Source organism: Aulostomus chinensis, chromosome 6, assembly GCF_037954235.1.
Source record: "Aulostomus chinensis isolate RoL2024-O1b breed Wild chromosome 6, RoL_Achi_v1.0, whole genome shotgun sequence".
NCBI classification, from domain to species: Eukaryota; Metazoa; Chordata; class Actinopteri; order Syngnathiformes; family Aulostomidae; genus Aulostomus; species Aulostomus chinensis.
Genome location: NC_141325.1, coordinates 7,158,616 through 7,174,718, shown reverse-complemented (window position 1 = coordinate 7,174,718; position 16,103 = coordinate 7,158,616). Strand labels below are relative to the sequence as shown.

At 42.0% G+C, this 16,103-nt stretch overlaps 1 protein-coding gene across 3 annotated transcripts in view; it reads left to right on the top strand.

Moving 5' to 3' along the window:
• ank1a (ankyrin 1, erythrocytic a) overlaps nucleotides 1-16,103 on the top strand; it is a 94,211-nt gene that overhangs the window by 67,470 nt on the left and 10,638 nt on the right. For all 3 annotated transcript variants that reach the window (XM_086206163.1, XM_086206164.1, XM_086206165.1), the window contains 24 exons: nucleotides 56-154; nucleotides 243-341; nucleotides 420-617; nucleotides 738-836; nucleotides 1,499-1,597; nucleotides 2,369-2,467; nucleotides 2,551-2,643; nucleotides 2,770-2,842; nucleotides 2,984-3,004; nucleotides 5,106-5,226; nucleotides 5,395-5,473; nucleotides 5,699-5,814; nucleotides 5,903-6,127; nucleotides 6,674-6,828; nucleotides 6,903-7,114; nucleotides 8,860-9,064; nucleotides 9,297-9,393; nucleotides 9,499-9,727; nucleotides 9,816-9,944; nucleotides 10,046-10,165; nucleotides 10,251-10,335; nucleotides 10,507-10,581; nucleotides 10,884-11,015; nucleotides 11,711-11,866. In XM_086206163.1, coding sequence (XP_086062289.1) covers nucleotides 56-154; nucleotides 243-341; nucleotides 420-617; nucleotides 738-836; nucleotides 1,499-1,597; nucleotides 2,369-2,467; nucleotides 2,551-2,643; nucleotides 2,770-2,842; nucleotides 2,984-3,004; nucleotides 5,106-5,226; nucleotides 5,395-5,473; nucleotides 5,699-5,814; nucleotides 5,903-6,127; nucleotides 6,674-6,828; nucleotides 6,903-7,114; nucleotides 8,860-9,064; nucleotides 9,297-9,393; nucleotides 9,499-9,727; nucleotides 9,816-9,944; nucleotides 10,046-10,165; nucleotides 10,251-10,335; nucleotides 10,507-10,581; nucleotides 10,884-11,015; nucleotides 11,711-11,866 — 3,016 coding nt within the window. The remainder of the gene's footprint in view (nucleotides 1-55; nucleotides 155-242; nucleotides 342-419; nucleotides 618-737; nucleotides 837-1,498; nucleotides 1,598-2,368; nucleotides 2,468-2,550; nucleotides 2,644-2,769; nucleotides 2,843-2,983; nucleotides 3,005-5,105; nucleotides 5,227-5,394; nucleotides 5,474-5,698; nucleotides 5,815-5,902; nucleotides 6,128-6,673; nucleotides 6,829-6,902; nucleotides 7,115-8,859; nucleotides 9,065-9,296; nucleotides 9,394-9,498; nucleotides 9,728-9,815; nucleotides 9,945-10,045; nucleotides 10,166-10,250; nucleotides 10,336-10,506; nucleotides 10,582-10,883; nucleotides 11,016-11,710; nucleotides 11,867-16,103) is intronic.

Here is a 16,103-nt window from a genome sequence, read left to right as displayed (position 1 = left end):
GTCACTTTCTTCCAAACTCAAGCTACTATTGTGTCTCTTGTTGGTGCCTCTGTAGAAAGGCTTCACTCCTCTCCATGTGGCCTCCAAGTACGGCAAAGTGGATGTTGCAGAGCTGTTGTTAGAGAGAGGAGCTAATCCTAATGCTGCTGGCAAGGTGAGAAAACATGAAGGACGTGATAGCACGGAACGGAGATTCAACATAAATCATCCCCTTGATTCCTGACACACATCTTATTTCACAGAACGGTCTGACTCCGCTTCATGTTGCTGTACATCACAACAACCTGGACGTTGTTAACCTGCTTGTCAGCAAGGGAGGGTCGCCACACAGTGCAGCCAGGGTAAGAGATTCATACATGTGCACGTAATCACAATTCAAAGGCTCATTTTTATGACCTTGGTTGATATCTGTTCTCCAGAACGGCTACACTGCCCTCCACATTGCATCCAAGCAGAACCAGGTGGAGGTGGCTAACAGCCTGTTGCAGTACGGAGCTTCAGCCAATGCTGAGTCACTACAGGGAGTTACACCTCTCCACCTGGCCTCACAGGAGGGAAGGCCTGACATGGTCTCCCTGCTCATCGCCAAACAGGCCAATGTCAACCTTGGCAATAAGGCAAGAACGATGCAAATGATTTTGGCAGGCTTTGTATCTCCTTCATGTAAATGAGGAATATTTGTTCTGTGGTTTGTGTTGCGTATTTGACCTTTGTCTTTTGGCTCGTTTTTCCTCCAGAGTGGACTGACTCCGCTCCATCTGGTGGCACAGGAAGGACACGTTGGAATTGCCGATATCTTGGTGAAGCAAGGAGCTTCTGTCTATGCTGCCACACGGGTAAGGATTTTTCAGTCTCATGGCTGAGAAAAACAATACTGACCTATATTGGTTGAAAGGGTTTCATCAGGAAGTGTTGTCAGGGTTATCAGAGCCTAATCTGAGCAGAAACTACGGCGGCAGATAGCATCAAGTGCTTTAACATAAATAGCCGGGTGAGCTCATAGCAGAGGGTTAAGTTTCCATCAATAGATGGCCAGTCCTCATGGGGGTCAGCTCTTGGAACTCCAGAGCAGAGCCACTCTACAACAATAATTTGACTTGGAGTTGCATCAGATTATCACAAATAATCCTTCATATGATTTAATATTTCTGTGAAATCATAGATTATTTCCCAAAACAGCAGCTGCCTTGAAGAATGTCAAAGTCTTGACACAATCTTGTACTGGGACTTTTATGTAATGGAGGTTATTGACACTATTATTTTAAAATGTTCCCATCCCAGACACAAAAGTAGTGTCATCATTTATGAGTAAATAAATAAGGATTGTGGTTCAAATTCACAATAAGCAATGTTTAGCCAGAATAATATGAATTATGACATCTCATAGTTAAATTCAAAAATCATCTCAACAGTGACATAACCTGATGGAACCTGGCTGCCAGGGTAAGACTTTACTATTACCATTAACTTATTACTATTTTTCCTCTTTTCCTTTCAGATGGGCTACACCCCGCTCCATGTAGCGTGTCACTATGGCAACATCAAGATGGTGAAGTTCCTCCTGCAGCAACAAGCCAATGTCAACAGCAAAACACGGGTGAGTGCCTCCCCCTGGTTATGAAATAAACTGCAACAGAACAATACAAGCATAGTACCGATGGCAACATCCTATCAGGGTCCTTCAGCTTTTACAAGGAGCCTTTTCACTGTGAAATTTATAGGGATGAGAGTGTGCTATGTCCCTAAAGTGCAATTCTTTTAGCCTGAGGGAACAGCTGTATTTCATTTCCAAATGAGTCTTTGATTCAGTGCTTTATGTAGAGGTTTTTTGGCACATGTGAGAGGGTGGGAGGAAACGGAGAGAAAATGATTCGCTCCTCATTCCAAAGGCTTGTTTAGTTTAAAAGTAGTGTACTTGCTAAAAATGCAGATTGTTTACTATAAGGTTTGATGAAGGGAGGGGGAAAAATTAGCTATTTTTAATTACATTTGAATATTAGGATGAGATAAAAACCTTTCCGTCACAAGTTCCTGGTGTTTAGGCTGATCTAGTCAAATGATTTGTGTAATTAAGGGTTAATTAACAAACAGTTTGACATCTTTACGAGGAAAATGAAAACCACACATTGATATTTGAGAAGCCAGAGCTGGCCAGTCCGTTTCTTCATCTTACTCTTGTTAATAGCTTATTAATGTTCCTGAGTTTTAGTCAAATGTAAGTTTTCTAACTCAAAGTTTTTTCTCTGCATGTAAAGGCTCACTGCATAATTCAAGAGATGCATTATTTACATGTAGTTTTGGTGTCATTCCTGTATAAAGAAGGACTGACAGTCATATTGACGTCTCCCTCCCTCTCTCTTTGTCCCAGCTGGGTTACACTCCTCTGCACCAGGCCGCCCAGCAGGGACACACAGACATTGTAACACTCTTACTGAAGCACGGAGCTCAGCCCAATGAAACCACCACGGTGAGCAGGATTATTCTCCACAAAACTCTGCAATAAAGATGCATTTTTGCGTGATCTAATCAATCTGCTTCTCTTTCTGTTAGAATGGTACGTCAGCACTCGCCATTGCTAAGAGACTTGGCTACATTTCTGTGATCGACGTCCTAAAGCTTGTCACTGAGGAGACGGTTTCTATGGTGAGAAGTTCACAAATTCAGCTATGCCCTCAGGATACAGAAATGGCATTATGCAGACTTGATAAATATGGAAATTCCATTGAAAATGGTCTTCTTGTTTGTTCCTGTTCCTTCTTTGCCGTGCAGACCACCACAGAGAAACATCGCATGAGTTTCCCAGAAACAGTGGATGAGATTCTGGACGTGTCTGAGGATGAAGGTAGAGCACTAAAATCCTTATTAACCACATCCAGGCAAGGGAAAGAAAAGTGCAGTGTGGCTGTAATCTAATATTTACAAGCCTGACATAGTTTGAACTGCTCACACATATATCCTTTTCTTACCTTTTGCCCTTTTCTAGGAATTGCACAGCTAACGTTAGGTATGAATGTCTCTTTATCTCTTTGTGCGGCATTCAAGTGTGTGGCTCCATTTCAAGCTCCATCTTTATCTCTCTTTCCCCTCTGTAGTGGTGCTCACTGTGATGGTGGCTCTGGTATCTCATCGGCATGCACCCATAGCACCCATGTGTTTAACCTTTACGTGTGGCGGCTTCAGTAACACTGTCACTAACACTCCAAATAACCACACACAGGCCTGTTGTTATTCATGTAAACGTAGCCGTTCACAATGGAGTTGAGTTTGGTGTGCGTCGACACTTATTTATGTTGCTATGTCAGTCTGCTCCTACCTTGTGTGTGTTAGCTGGTAGTTTTTGGGGTCTGGAGATGCAAGAGAACGGAGTTTTGAATAAGAAAAATAAAACCTTAAAATACTTACATGATATATTTGGATCATTCACTGGAGAGCTGACCCGATATGGTGAATCACCAAGAACTATAACCTGACTCCAGTTCCCCTCACATTTACTGAGCTTTATAGCATCTCTCAGTTCGGCTTTGTTTTCAGCCTACAACATCCCTGTATTGTTTCACTTGCACCACTTTCACTGTGTTATTTTCATCCTCACCTCGCAGCAGTTTTCAGTATTAAAAAAAAAACAACAACCCAAAACTCAAAACGCCGCATGCACCGAAGTACAGACAGAGAATATTAGTGACTATCTGATGATCATTATAGTATTTAGCAGCAGAACTTTGTGTTGGAATTGATAGTGACCAGAATCATAGCTAAAATTTTGCACCTGGATTGATTAGGGAGGCAGAAACCTGACTGTGGGTTAAAGCCGATGCTGCTCCATGTCCTGTGGATGTGTAAATAGACGACTATCAGCTTATTCCTGATGCCTTAAGTGATGAAGTGGCCTTAAAAACTGTCATTGCAAGTGTAATTCGCTAATACCTGAGTTTAGAGCATCGCTTTACAACAATGTCACAGGAAGTGACTTCCTGATATTTTTAGGCCCCTGATAATCTGACGGATTATCATTGTCGCTGTGAGTATTAAAAAATAGCTGAGCTGCTTATACTAGAGATGTATCACCTAAATGAAACGATAAAACACACAAACACTCACCGCCTACACAACGTGGGAGCACACACACAGTACTCAAGACCGTCAAGATCCACAACCTTAGCTGACTTTGACTTTGAGGCGTACAGAGTCCAACATAGTGACAACAACATCACTTTGGCTCTGGACTGCAAACGGGCACTCACACAGGGACTCACAGGGACTTATTTTTGTTGCCTGTGAATGGCCAGAAATTATCACACAGTTTGGTGGGGTAGGTAACCAAAACACGCCTCTGCTCACATGAAGACCTCACACTCTGCTGCCATGTGTGTTGTAGTTGGCTGCTCTTCTGATTACCTCCGCCAAGGAGGTCATGTGATCTGTGTCGTTCATCTGTCTGTTACCAGGATTACGTAAAAACTATCAGGCTGATTTTCACTATCCCTGTTGGAGGGGTGTAGCATGGGCCAAGGAGGAACCCATTCAATCTTGTAACAGATCCATTTATTATAGCGAAAAATGGCTTCTTTTTTTTTCTTTACATCAGGTTTGGCTGAGGCTGCCTTGGCAGAGGTTTGCTCACTGAGTGCCCTCCAGTTGTCTCTGTATTTATTTCTTGGCGTTTTTTTTAGACCAAACCTCCTCATGCATAAAGTCTGAAACCGTTGTATCAATAACTGTTTATTTACTGAAGAAAAGCTTTGAGATTACCTTGATGCTTTCTCTCCTCGGAGCAGATCCATGATGTTTTTGTCTGAGTTTTGAATGATCTGAATCAAAGGTATTGAGCTCATGATAACGGTTACCTTCTTTATTGTTTCTGTCCTCACAGCTTGTTTCTTGATAGTTTCTATGATTGTGGCCGCAGAAAAAAGTTCAGTGTACTGAGCTAAGCCACGCCTCATCCCACCTAACACCCACAGAGCCATCTCCAAAATCCTGGACTATCATGTTTTCTAACCCCTTTCAACTGCGGATTAACATCTTTTCTTTCTCTCTTTCCCTTTTGCTGTTTCACCAACCTGACCTCGGTCTGTTCGCTCTCTTTGGCATGTTGTTCTCTGAAGGAGAGGAGCTCTTGGGGACAGAAGGGGCCAGGTACATGAAGATGGATGACATGAAAGACCATGATGACGATTTCCTCTCCCCCAAGAAATCACTGGAGTACGAGAGAGGGCTGGGCACAGCGTAAGGGGGGCAGGGGAGAGAGCCAAGCTGGTAGCCACAAGCTAATTGCTGGATAGAGGGAGATGCACCATAGACACTCACCCAAACACCAGGGGGGAGCACTGGGGAGGAGCTGAGATATAGAGACACAACCATTGTCTGATGTGTTTTTCTCCTGTTGTACAACAGAACGTACTCGCCAGCCATTCCCAGGATTCCCCGTGTGTCTCCAGAGACCGTCATCCTGAAAGAACATGAGATAGAGCAGGTAGTGTGCAATGTAGCATGATTGGCTCACCGCAAATTACTACAGCCTCTCTTCAGCTCAGAAAAATAAATTTCAAATATCAGTTTTTTTGAAGTAATTTACTTCCAAATTTAGTGGTTTCATTTAGGTGTGACAGCAAAAAAAAAAGACTTTTAAGGAATACATTCCAAAAAGGTTGCAAAATTATTTTAACATGTCACCAACAGTTTGTCTGTCCTCTTGCAGCAACACACTCCACTTCCACTAATGAAGGAATATGATGAGGACTCTCTGATTCCCAGCAGTCCAGCGACTGAAACGTCGGACAACGTCAGCCCAGTCGCCAGCCCCATACACACAGGGTCAGCATGCCGATGATGCTGAAGAAAGAATTTAATCTGATTTATATCTGGACAGACAGATGATAATAGTTTCCATGTCCAATGGCAGGTTTCTGGTCAGTTTTATGGTGGATGCTCGGGGCGGCTCGATGCGAGGTAGCAGGCATAATGGCCTCCGTGTCATCATACCTCCAAGGACTTGTGCAGCCCCCACCCGCATCACCTGCCGCCTGGTGAAGCCACAGAAGCTGACCAGCCCCCCTCCATTGGTGGAGGGAGAGGGGCTAGCCAGCAGGATCATCTCCCTGGGTCCAGCCGGCATGCAGTTTCTGGGGTAAGGAGGTCACTGCCACCGTCGTTTCTTTGCTCTTCAGGAAATAGTCCCATTTGATTATCTATCATTTCAATTCCGTTAAATGAAGAAAACATTTATTGATGTTTTATCGGGATTTACAGTTTCCGTGAATTCTTTGCCTGAAATAAATCCTGATGTACCAGCTTTATGTTGGGGGGGGGGTTGTACACCTGTTTTTCTAATTTTGATCTCAAGGATGAACAGAATAGACTTTGGAGGTCAAAGGTCACTGTAATGTAACGTAACATACTTTTGTGCAAAGCTCTGGAATATACATAATTATTATGACAAAATATCACGCAGATGTCCAGCGGGGGATAATGAGGAATGACATTTTATATCCAAACTGTCAAAGGTCACATCACTGTTATATCATCATTTTTGAAAACACTTCTCAGGAACAAAAAGGGGCACATATACCTTTTGTTAAATGTAAATTTGGCAAATACCTTTGTTGAAGTGGTACAAGATAATTTTGCTGATTTACATTTGTTTCTGTGTATTTGCTTGCTTCCCGTGTGGCAGGCCAGTGATTGTAGAGATCCCTCACTTTGCTGCTCTGGGCCGGGGTGATCGTGAGCTTGTGGTTCTGAGGAGTGAGAATGGCTCTGTTTGGAAGGAACACCGCAATCGCTATGGCGATGAGGTTTTGGAGACGATTCTCAATGGGATGGATGAAGGTGAGACTGTCATGATTGTGTTTGCCTGACCAGTCTGACATTTATTTGAATTTAACCTTTTATTCTCTCCACAGACTTGGAGAGTCAAGAGGAACTTGGGAAGAAACGAATCCGCCGCATCATCTCTACCGACTTCCCCCTTTATTTTGCTGTTGTGTCTCGAGTTCAGCAAGAGAGTGACCTGATTGGTCCAGAGGGAGGGTCACTGACAAGTAAGCTGGTGCCGATGGTCCAAGCCACGTTTCCTGAGACGGCAGTCACCAAACGAGTGCGTCTGGGGCTGCAGGTGAGATGGGACGATGAGGAGATGGAAGGAGAAGAAAGACAGAATCGTTAATGCCTGTGTTGCCTGAACAAGAGCATGTTGAATGTATTTGGATTGATCTCAGAACGACCTGATCATGTCAGCCCTTTGTGTTGGCTTTCTGTTGCTTTTCACATTTTTGGTGGGCTGTTTTCACACATTGCATGCACCTGGCACCTTTATTCAACCACAGTCTGCTCACGAGTCAGTGCTCAGTTGTTGTTGTTTTTATCGTCCTTGATGTCTCACTAATGTATCTGTAACGCATGAATTTGAGATACAATTAGTTGAACAATACTTGTGTGGAACATTTATTTCCTTTTGATAATGCTCTGCTTTACGGTTTGTCTGGAGAAAGAATGATTTATAGTTATTCTTCTCCTGTGGTCTGGCATCATGAAAGTCTGGGAAAATTGCTATGAGGATGTTTTTGAGGAGAATTCAAGCATGTTCCCCCCCTCTGAGCTGTTCATTGGGCGCTGAACCCAACTAGCTGTAAAATCTAAATCAGAGAATTTGATTTTTAACCTGAGCAGAGTCTCTGAAAGCAACACTCCAGTCATCAGTCTGTAAGGTTCATTCATGTAGGCACTAATTTCAGTTTCCAGAACTTTCAAATTCCTTTATACTGTTTTAAGAACCCATTAAAATTTCACATTTTAATTGTCAGACAACGCATGTTTATTAAAGTCACTTGGATAAGATTGGACATCCAATCACATGAAAATGATTTGGATTTAGAAACCCAATCATTTCTTTGCAACTATTTTTGTCAGTTATATAAATGTGCACCATGTTCCCAGATTTGCTAAGTTGAGGTCACAGGGTTTTGACTGTATTTCGTCAGGTTCAATATAACCAGTGTAAACAGTCAGTTTTGCAGAGAGAAGCGAGTTGTTTCTCCTGACAGGGTTTATAGTTCAATACTCCATTTGCAGTAATGCCCTTTTTGTTTTCTTTTCTTTTCTTTTACAAATCTTTAGAACTTCTAGTTCTGAAATATTTAGGAATGTGTTAGACAGTAACTAATGCTGTTTACTCATCAGATTGAGATTTCCAGTTTAAATGTCAGAATATATTTCAGTAAACCAAATCAAAATGTAGACAGAGAATAACTGGACCTCCTCCTGCTGTCCTTTAGACACTGGAATGAATGTAAATTTAGTTGTAGACACTACCACACATAAAGTAACTTGTAAATTAGTGGAATTAATACATGAATGAAATATAGTTCTATAACTTTAGTTATTTTCTTTTACAGCCTTATGTTTATTATTTTCAGTAACACGCCTTTAACTGAAATGTTGCTGTAATATTGTGATGAACAGCTTTGTTTCAAAATCAGTGCCTTTTTATTTTAATATCAGTTTTGTAGCTCCATGTTAACACATATTGTTACATTTTACAATAAAATTATTTAAGTCTTGCAACTGATTTGTGTTATTTTGTTCAATGTATTATTTACACCATCAGGTATTATAATCACTGCTCTCTTTTTCTCTTCGTCTTTAATTTTCCCCCTTTTTTGGTTTCCTTTCTTTTATCTCTTCCCGTCATTCCTGCCCCCATCATGATCTTCCCATGGTCTTTTTCTTCCACCTACTCTCTTTTCCTATCTTTTTAAACCTCTGGTTGCACGTACATGTCTGTCATGTCGTATCGCCCTTCTTCTTCCACATCATCAAATCTGTACCCGTTATGTACCACCTCTCCCTCACTGACCTCAGGCTCAGCCAGTTCCAGATGAGCTGGTTGCAAAGCTGCTTGGTAACCAGGCAAACTTTAGCCCTGTGGTGACGGTGGAGCCTCGGCGGCGCAAATTTCACCGACCCATCGGGCTGCGTATACCCCTGCCGCCATCCTGGAGGGAGAGCCCCCGAGACTCTGGGGAGGGCGACACCACCAGCCTGCGCCTGCTTTGCTCCGTCATAGGTACTGCATGCCACGACTGGGAGTTGTGTGGGTGGGTGAGTAAGTGTGCGTGAGTGCGTGTTTCGATGGGAGCAGTCATTTCTCCTTCCACAGTGAGGAAAGGTTTATGGGGCAAGATTGCTGACTTGCAAATATTGAAAGACATCGGTGCCATAGTTGGATGAAAAAGAATTGGGTTTATTTTGTGTAATCACTCATAATGACCTTTGACCTGTCCTCATCTGATTCCCAGGTGGTACAGCCCCAGCACAATGGGAGGACATAACTGGCACCACCAAGCTCATCTATGCCAATGACTGTGCCAGTTTTACAACCAACGTGTCAGCACGGTAAGTTCATCTGGCATGTGGAGTGTTTGGCAGCTGAAATTATTGTCCAGAGTGAATAGATCTATATAGATAACACCATAATAACATGTTATTGTCTCTTCTCAGATTCTGGCTGGCGGACTGTCCTCGGACAGCCGAGGCCGTCTCCTTTGCCAACCTGCTCTACAGAGAGCTGTCAGCTGTACCCTACATGGCCAAGTTTGTGGTGTTTGCTAAGATGAATGAGTTACGTGAGGGCCGCCTGCGCTGTTACTGCATGACAGACGACAAGATGGATAAAACTCTGGAGCAGCATGAGAACTTCACGGAGGTGGCCCGCAGCAGAGACATAGAGGTCAGTTCAGAGACGAGGTCGCGGTAGAATCCATGCACCTGCAGTGTCTTCCTTTCTCTCTAGCTCCTGTTGGTGTCACCTCTTACAGGTGATGGAAGGAATGCCTCTTCACCTGGAGTGTTCGGGGAATCTTGTGCCAGTGCGAAAGGCCACCCAGCAGCCCCGCTGCTTCAGCTTCCAGGCCTTCAGGGACAATAGACTTCCTGTCTCTGTTAAGGTATTGCCATGCAGCTTCCTCTTACAAGTCAATCTTCAGGTTTTTATTTTATGGATCCAACGATTGCTCCACATGCGTCTGATGTCATGTTTGTGTCCAAGGTGAGGGACAGCAGTAAAGAGCCCGCTGGATTCCTGTCTTTCCTGCGCAAGTCCACTAAGTATGAAGACAGCCAGCATGTGCTCTGTAACCTCAACATTACCATGCCTCCATGCATTAAGGTAAATTCTTCAAGTGATCTTGCATTTGACCAAAATATGTCTTTTGTGAAGATGTTCAACATCACTGCTGTTTTCACTATCATAGATTGTTGGAAGTGAAGACCGGAGACGAACCCTGACCCCTTTGGCCTTAAGAGAAAGATACAGTGCCCTGAATGAGCCCGCCATGGGTATGGATCTCTTTCTTATCTGAAAATAACACATCATATTATTTTCTTGCAATGAAGGAATGTGCATAATTATTTTTATAACATGTATAATCACAAGCTCCTTTTTCTGCAGCAGTATTTCAATACAGACTCAATTTTACGTTTAAGTGAGCTGTGGTTTCATGTCCGCAGCATCGATGAGTGCCATGGAGAGGACAGAGCTTAAGATGGCTGTGATTGCAGAACAGTTGGGTCTGAGCTGGGCCGGTAAGTGAATCAGAATGGACTGGCTATGTTCCTGGGGCTGTAAACCCACCATGTTTACCATGTGTCTGACAAGCTTGCCTAACTCTGTTGATTAAACAAAGTTATAACATGGCAACCAGCCAGTGAAGCTAATTATTTTTTCAGTTTCCTCTCCAAGAGTAGGATTTGATAATATAATCTCTCTTCTGTGGGTAGAGCTGCTGTGATGCCACATACATGCAGTGTTCACTCTAACAGCATGACTCAGGCAAAATGGTTTCAGTGTCTCTCTCACTTACGTGATCTTCCCTCGTTTTCTTCAGAGTTGGCTCGCGAGCTTCAGCTCAGCGTGGATGACATCAATAAGATCCGTGTGGAGAATCCAAACTCGCTGCTGGAGCAGAGCTCAGCGCTGCTCAACCTGTGGGCTACCCGCGAGGGCAAAAGGGCAAAGAGTTAGTATGATAAGAGATTACTGTTAAATAAAGTAATACTTTGCCAAAAATGTGTATTTCTCCTTTAAACTACTCACAAGAAGATGTTTTTATATCACTGCATTATTTCTTTTGACCCCAGAATGCAGAAAGAGCAAGCTATATATATTTAGCTCAATGCTAATGTTGACCGTGGACACCAACAAATAATAGCAAAACTACCCAAAAATCTCCATTCCTCTCCTGTACAATCCAATCTTTATCAAATGCTCAAAACAAACAAACTGCAGCCCTTCCAGTGTGTAGCCAGCAAGTTGGTTCACTGAACGCACCTGCTGGAAAAGGTAGTTAAAGTGTCAGTGAAGGATAAGGCATATCCTATAAGGAATATAAGGAAATCATGGATACAGGACAATGTTCTTGAAAGTTTGTAAAATGGACGCTTTTGCTGTTTGCGCTTTTTTGTTTGCTTTTTATTTCGCTGTTGTAGTTGTTAGCAGTCGCCATTAGCTTCAAGCTAAATATACGTAGCTGGTTCTTTCTGCATTCTGGAGTCACAAAGAACAAATGCAGAAGGGAAAAAAAAACACCTTTGTGACCTCAAGGCATCCGTCTGTTTGTCGCTGAAAGGCAGAATACACCGGTTATGTGGTCTGATTATGACTTTAATGTTCTTTCGTTTCAACTGCTTGGGTCTCTCTATATCGTTTCTGCAGTGGAGAGCTTGTACACAGCTCTGAAGAGTATCGACCGCATGGACATCGTCAACATGTTGGAGGGCCAACCACCTCAGCCTACCACGACGAGACAGAGCCGTGATTTCAGCAGACGCCGACAAGAGAAGGACCACCTCTCTCCTGGTATGACTAATGGTAAGCTCCCTCCCCAAATCCCACACTGCAGCCCTTTCCCTCATAATCCCTTTTCCTTTACCCAGAATCCCCCAACATTTCCTCCATCCTAAAATCCTCTAAAGACACAGTTAAGTTTGTTTCTGTGGGAATTATCTCTGTTGTCCCCTTGCTAAATTCGTCCCCTCCATGATGCTGTTGTATGAATGCTGCCACAAACTTTTTGCAGGATAGCGACAATCCGTGGGACTCAGGACACTCCTACTGCACCACAACCTCGGTGGTGCCTGTGGTTATAAATGATTCCATGCACTCATTCCTCGTGATGAGACGCTCTAAAGTGAGATATTCAGGTGTTTATTAGATGAGCAGATTATTAACCAACCGAAAGGCCACATAGAGACAACTAAAATGTTCTAGTTATACATGTTGTTGTGATGTGTACTTCATGCCTCCAGTCTTTCATGTCAAAGACTCAATCAATATTATATGATGTAATATAATATTCAAAATCATATCTGACTTTTCATTTTCTAGAGACAAGACTTGTGCTGTTTTGTCTATAAAACACTGTCATACATGATCAGAGTATAGATCGATAGTCTAGCGTAAGTGGCCCTCTTGGTCCTCAGTCTTTTACTCCTTTTCCTCATGGTTTCCTTCACACATGCATACCCTACATCTTATCAACTCCATTTTTGGAGCACTCTGAGATGTAACCATGCATAAACATATGACCATGAGGGTCAAAGAGTGAAAAGGGAGACGTTCAGATCACAGCTGCAGTGAATCTGATTACTGTCTTGTCTGTCTATCTGTCTCGCCTCCCAAAGGCCTTTCCTGCTTTAATATTCTGTTAAAGGACACAATAGACCTGAACAAATACCCGCGCAGTGTCTTTGACTTATACAGTTACAATTAAAGCTGTAATTAAAGGGGAAAATGACAGATGAGAGGCCAAAGCTGATCAATTAAATAATAAAAGTCAATTAATGTGATTCAGTTCCATTCAACACATAATTAGTACAGTGTTTCAATTTTTTTTAGTCATTTTTTTTTTTATCAATACAGTGCAAAATTCAAAATCTTTACAATTTATACGTGCTATAAGATCCTCAGTCCTGAGACCTTGATGACCGTGAAATAAAACTACGCAAATATAAACATTTTAACAGGGAAATAAATGGCCAAAAAAACTATATATTTAATATATATTAGGACAAAAAAATTCGGATTCATTTAGATTATAAAACGTACGATGGATTTTTTTTTAACTTCATAGCCTGATCTAATTATATGTCCTCCTTAGTTTATTTTACTGCAGACAATTTACTGAAAAGCAGAACCAAGAGTGGAAGGAAGCTTATTGTGGATATTTGCTCCATCTATTTGTCTTAAGTTTGTAAAAAACAGCGTCTCAAGGATTGTATTTATTCCGTCAGTCATATCTGGGCTAATCAGGTGTATTGCTAGATCTTTCCGACACTCACACTGCACTCTAAAAGGCTTCAGTACGAGGACACTTCTAATCATTTCTCTCCTGCCTGGCTGCATGAGGACTAGTTTGAGTTTCTGTAGCTAATGTTGGTGCACTGAATGTCCTTTTGGGAGCCCTGTTTTCATTCCCTGTGAATCTGTCCCTCTCTCTGTGTTTCTCTGGACATGTCATCTGCAGCCTAGCCGCCCTACTCTTCCTCCTTCTCACTCCTCTCCGAACTCTGACCTCATGCCGATTTCATGTTGACCTCTGACCCATATCTTTATCTTTTTTCTTTTTTCTTTTTTTGCGACTATTCGTGCATTTTCTTTGTTCTTTGTAGTCTTGAAACCCCCACTTTTTAGTGTTTCGCTCTGTGACAGATTCCCCTCGCACAGACTGTGTACTCAGCACCCACTGGGAGGGGGGAGGTGACCCTCGCTCTCTATTTCTGTTTCTGTCTGTGTTCATCACCCTGTTTTATATTCTTCTTCTCTCCTGTTGCCCTCCCTCTCTCTTCTCCCCACTGTTTTCTTCACCTCCCTCTCCCATCCCTTCTTTTCCTGCCTGTCTGCATGTGCACGAGGCTGACTCATCACTCATTTCGCCCCGTGTTAGCATGGAAACACGGAGCCGTGGAGCTGGAATAGAATAAGCTTGATGGAGATGAAGAACTTGCTTGACCAACTGACACTGCATGGCATGCACACTGAGAACGACCCTACAGTCTGTCTCTGTTCCTCCTCTGTGATCTGTCCTTTTGGGGGGGTAAAAAAAGGCTTCCAACCTTTTTTTGTGAACGAAGACGTGTCTGCACTGTTCATGTATGAATGTTGTGGTTTTGTATGTCACTGGTTCTATGTAAACTTGATTCATTTGATGGGTTGTTTGGTGTGAATAATATGTTTTGTTGTCTTTGTGGGTGTTTTATGAGGTTTAAATTCAATGTTGCCATTGTAAATGTGAACTCATCTATCTGTCCGTCTGTGTTTCAATGTGAGCGTCTGTGTTTAAGGTCTTTATCCTGTAAGTGCTTAATGTTCTCCATATATGTGCCCAGTTTATCACTACTTTCTGTGTGAAGTCAGCATATTTCCTTTTATGTGTACTTTTAAATCATTTTTTCCCCTGTATTTCTTTGTTTTCCTGTCCGGTTGATCAGTAACTCCAAGTCATTTTGCCCACAGACCATTTCACTTTCTTCATCTTTTAATATGGAGAGAGGAGACAGCTCATTTTGTTAATCACACTGTAGCAGACAGAAGTTCTTATATTTCCATTATGCATATAAAAACCGGCACATAATGCAGTCGTTGTCACATCAGGTCCTGATATAATGTATGACAAAGGCTATCAAATTTTATGTGCACTCTGTGCAATAACAATGAAGAAATTCTGATTGTGATAGTGAGCGAGCACACAGATTAATATCAGATTTTTGTTACCGATGAAAAACAACCACCTCAATATAAAGTGGCCTCTGGTCTTTGAAGGGCATTATATCGATCCCTCTTAGTATTCGTATTTTTCTTTCCACAGTATTTCAAAGTATGTTTATATTAAATTTCCATCTCAAATTGGATCAGAAATTATTGGAGACTTTTAAGTCTGAAAATAAAATTTGTTGATGACGCGTACATTTTCTATCAATTAGAATTTATTTATGCTCCTTTACTTGCGTTGCTTTTACAATTTATTTATATATACCTTAAAAGAACCTGCGGGTATCTCACTACCTTAACGTGTTATCCAAATAAAACTATGACTAGATGATCATTTATAAATGTTTCAAAGAATTTCCAATAAGCATTGCAGCTTTGGTTTGTGTTGGTCTTTTATTTTTATCAAAGCATTATACAAAAAAAAAATGTTTCTCTCATCATTAGTTACTGCAGTTGAGAGCCCGAGAGAGAAAGTAGGTCAAGTGTTTCTGGTGTCACAAATAACTACTGCGCTCTCAGCAGTGCTCAACACTCATACTGCCAACTGTGAATTGAGTTACACTCCATCCTCTGCAGTTTTTTTCATCATCATACAGTTTACACATCCAGTCTCTCCCTCTCTCTTCCACCCTCTCTGCTATGCATGAACACATCTGCCTCCTGCTTTTGTCTCTTCTCTGCCTACTGTATTCCCTGCTGGTTCCCTGACTTAGTCCTCTGGTTAAAGTACCATTGGGTAACACGTCTCAACTGCATCCATAGAACCGATCACAATTTACTTTGATTGCATCATCTTTCATTCAGATGTTCCCCTCAGCTCTTCACCTTCATTGTAGGATTTTTTGAGTAACACAAATAATAAAAATGTAGATCATTTGTTCTACTTTCAGGGTAAAACTATACAGTTATTTTCTCAAACTAAAAAAAGCATTCACAAAGTACTTTCCTCTGCCTAGGAGGCCACATCAACACAGAATATTTATAATTGGATCCATATCACCTTCAAACGTTAGTCAAGTGTTCCTTGTTATATCACCCATCTATCCACTCAATGTAATCAAACAGAAAGACACGCCGTGACCACTTGACCTCCTCGGTGGAGGAAAAAAACAGTTCCTGCTGCTGTGGCCTCCTTTGCTTGATTCTGCCAGGTGGGACTTTGCATTGTGTTTCCAAGACCGTTGTAGGAGTGACCTGAGTCCACCTCCTAACAGTTTTGCTCATTCACGATTTCACGAATAAAAATATACAGATTCAAATTTTAGGAAGCAACTGTGAGGCTTTCACCTTTGAGGAAAAATCTTCTGTACATTTTTCAGCATAAATCCTATAAGTTTTA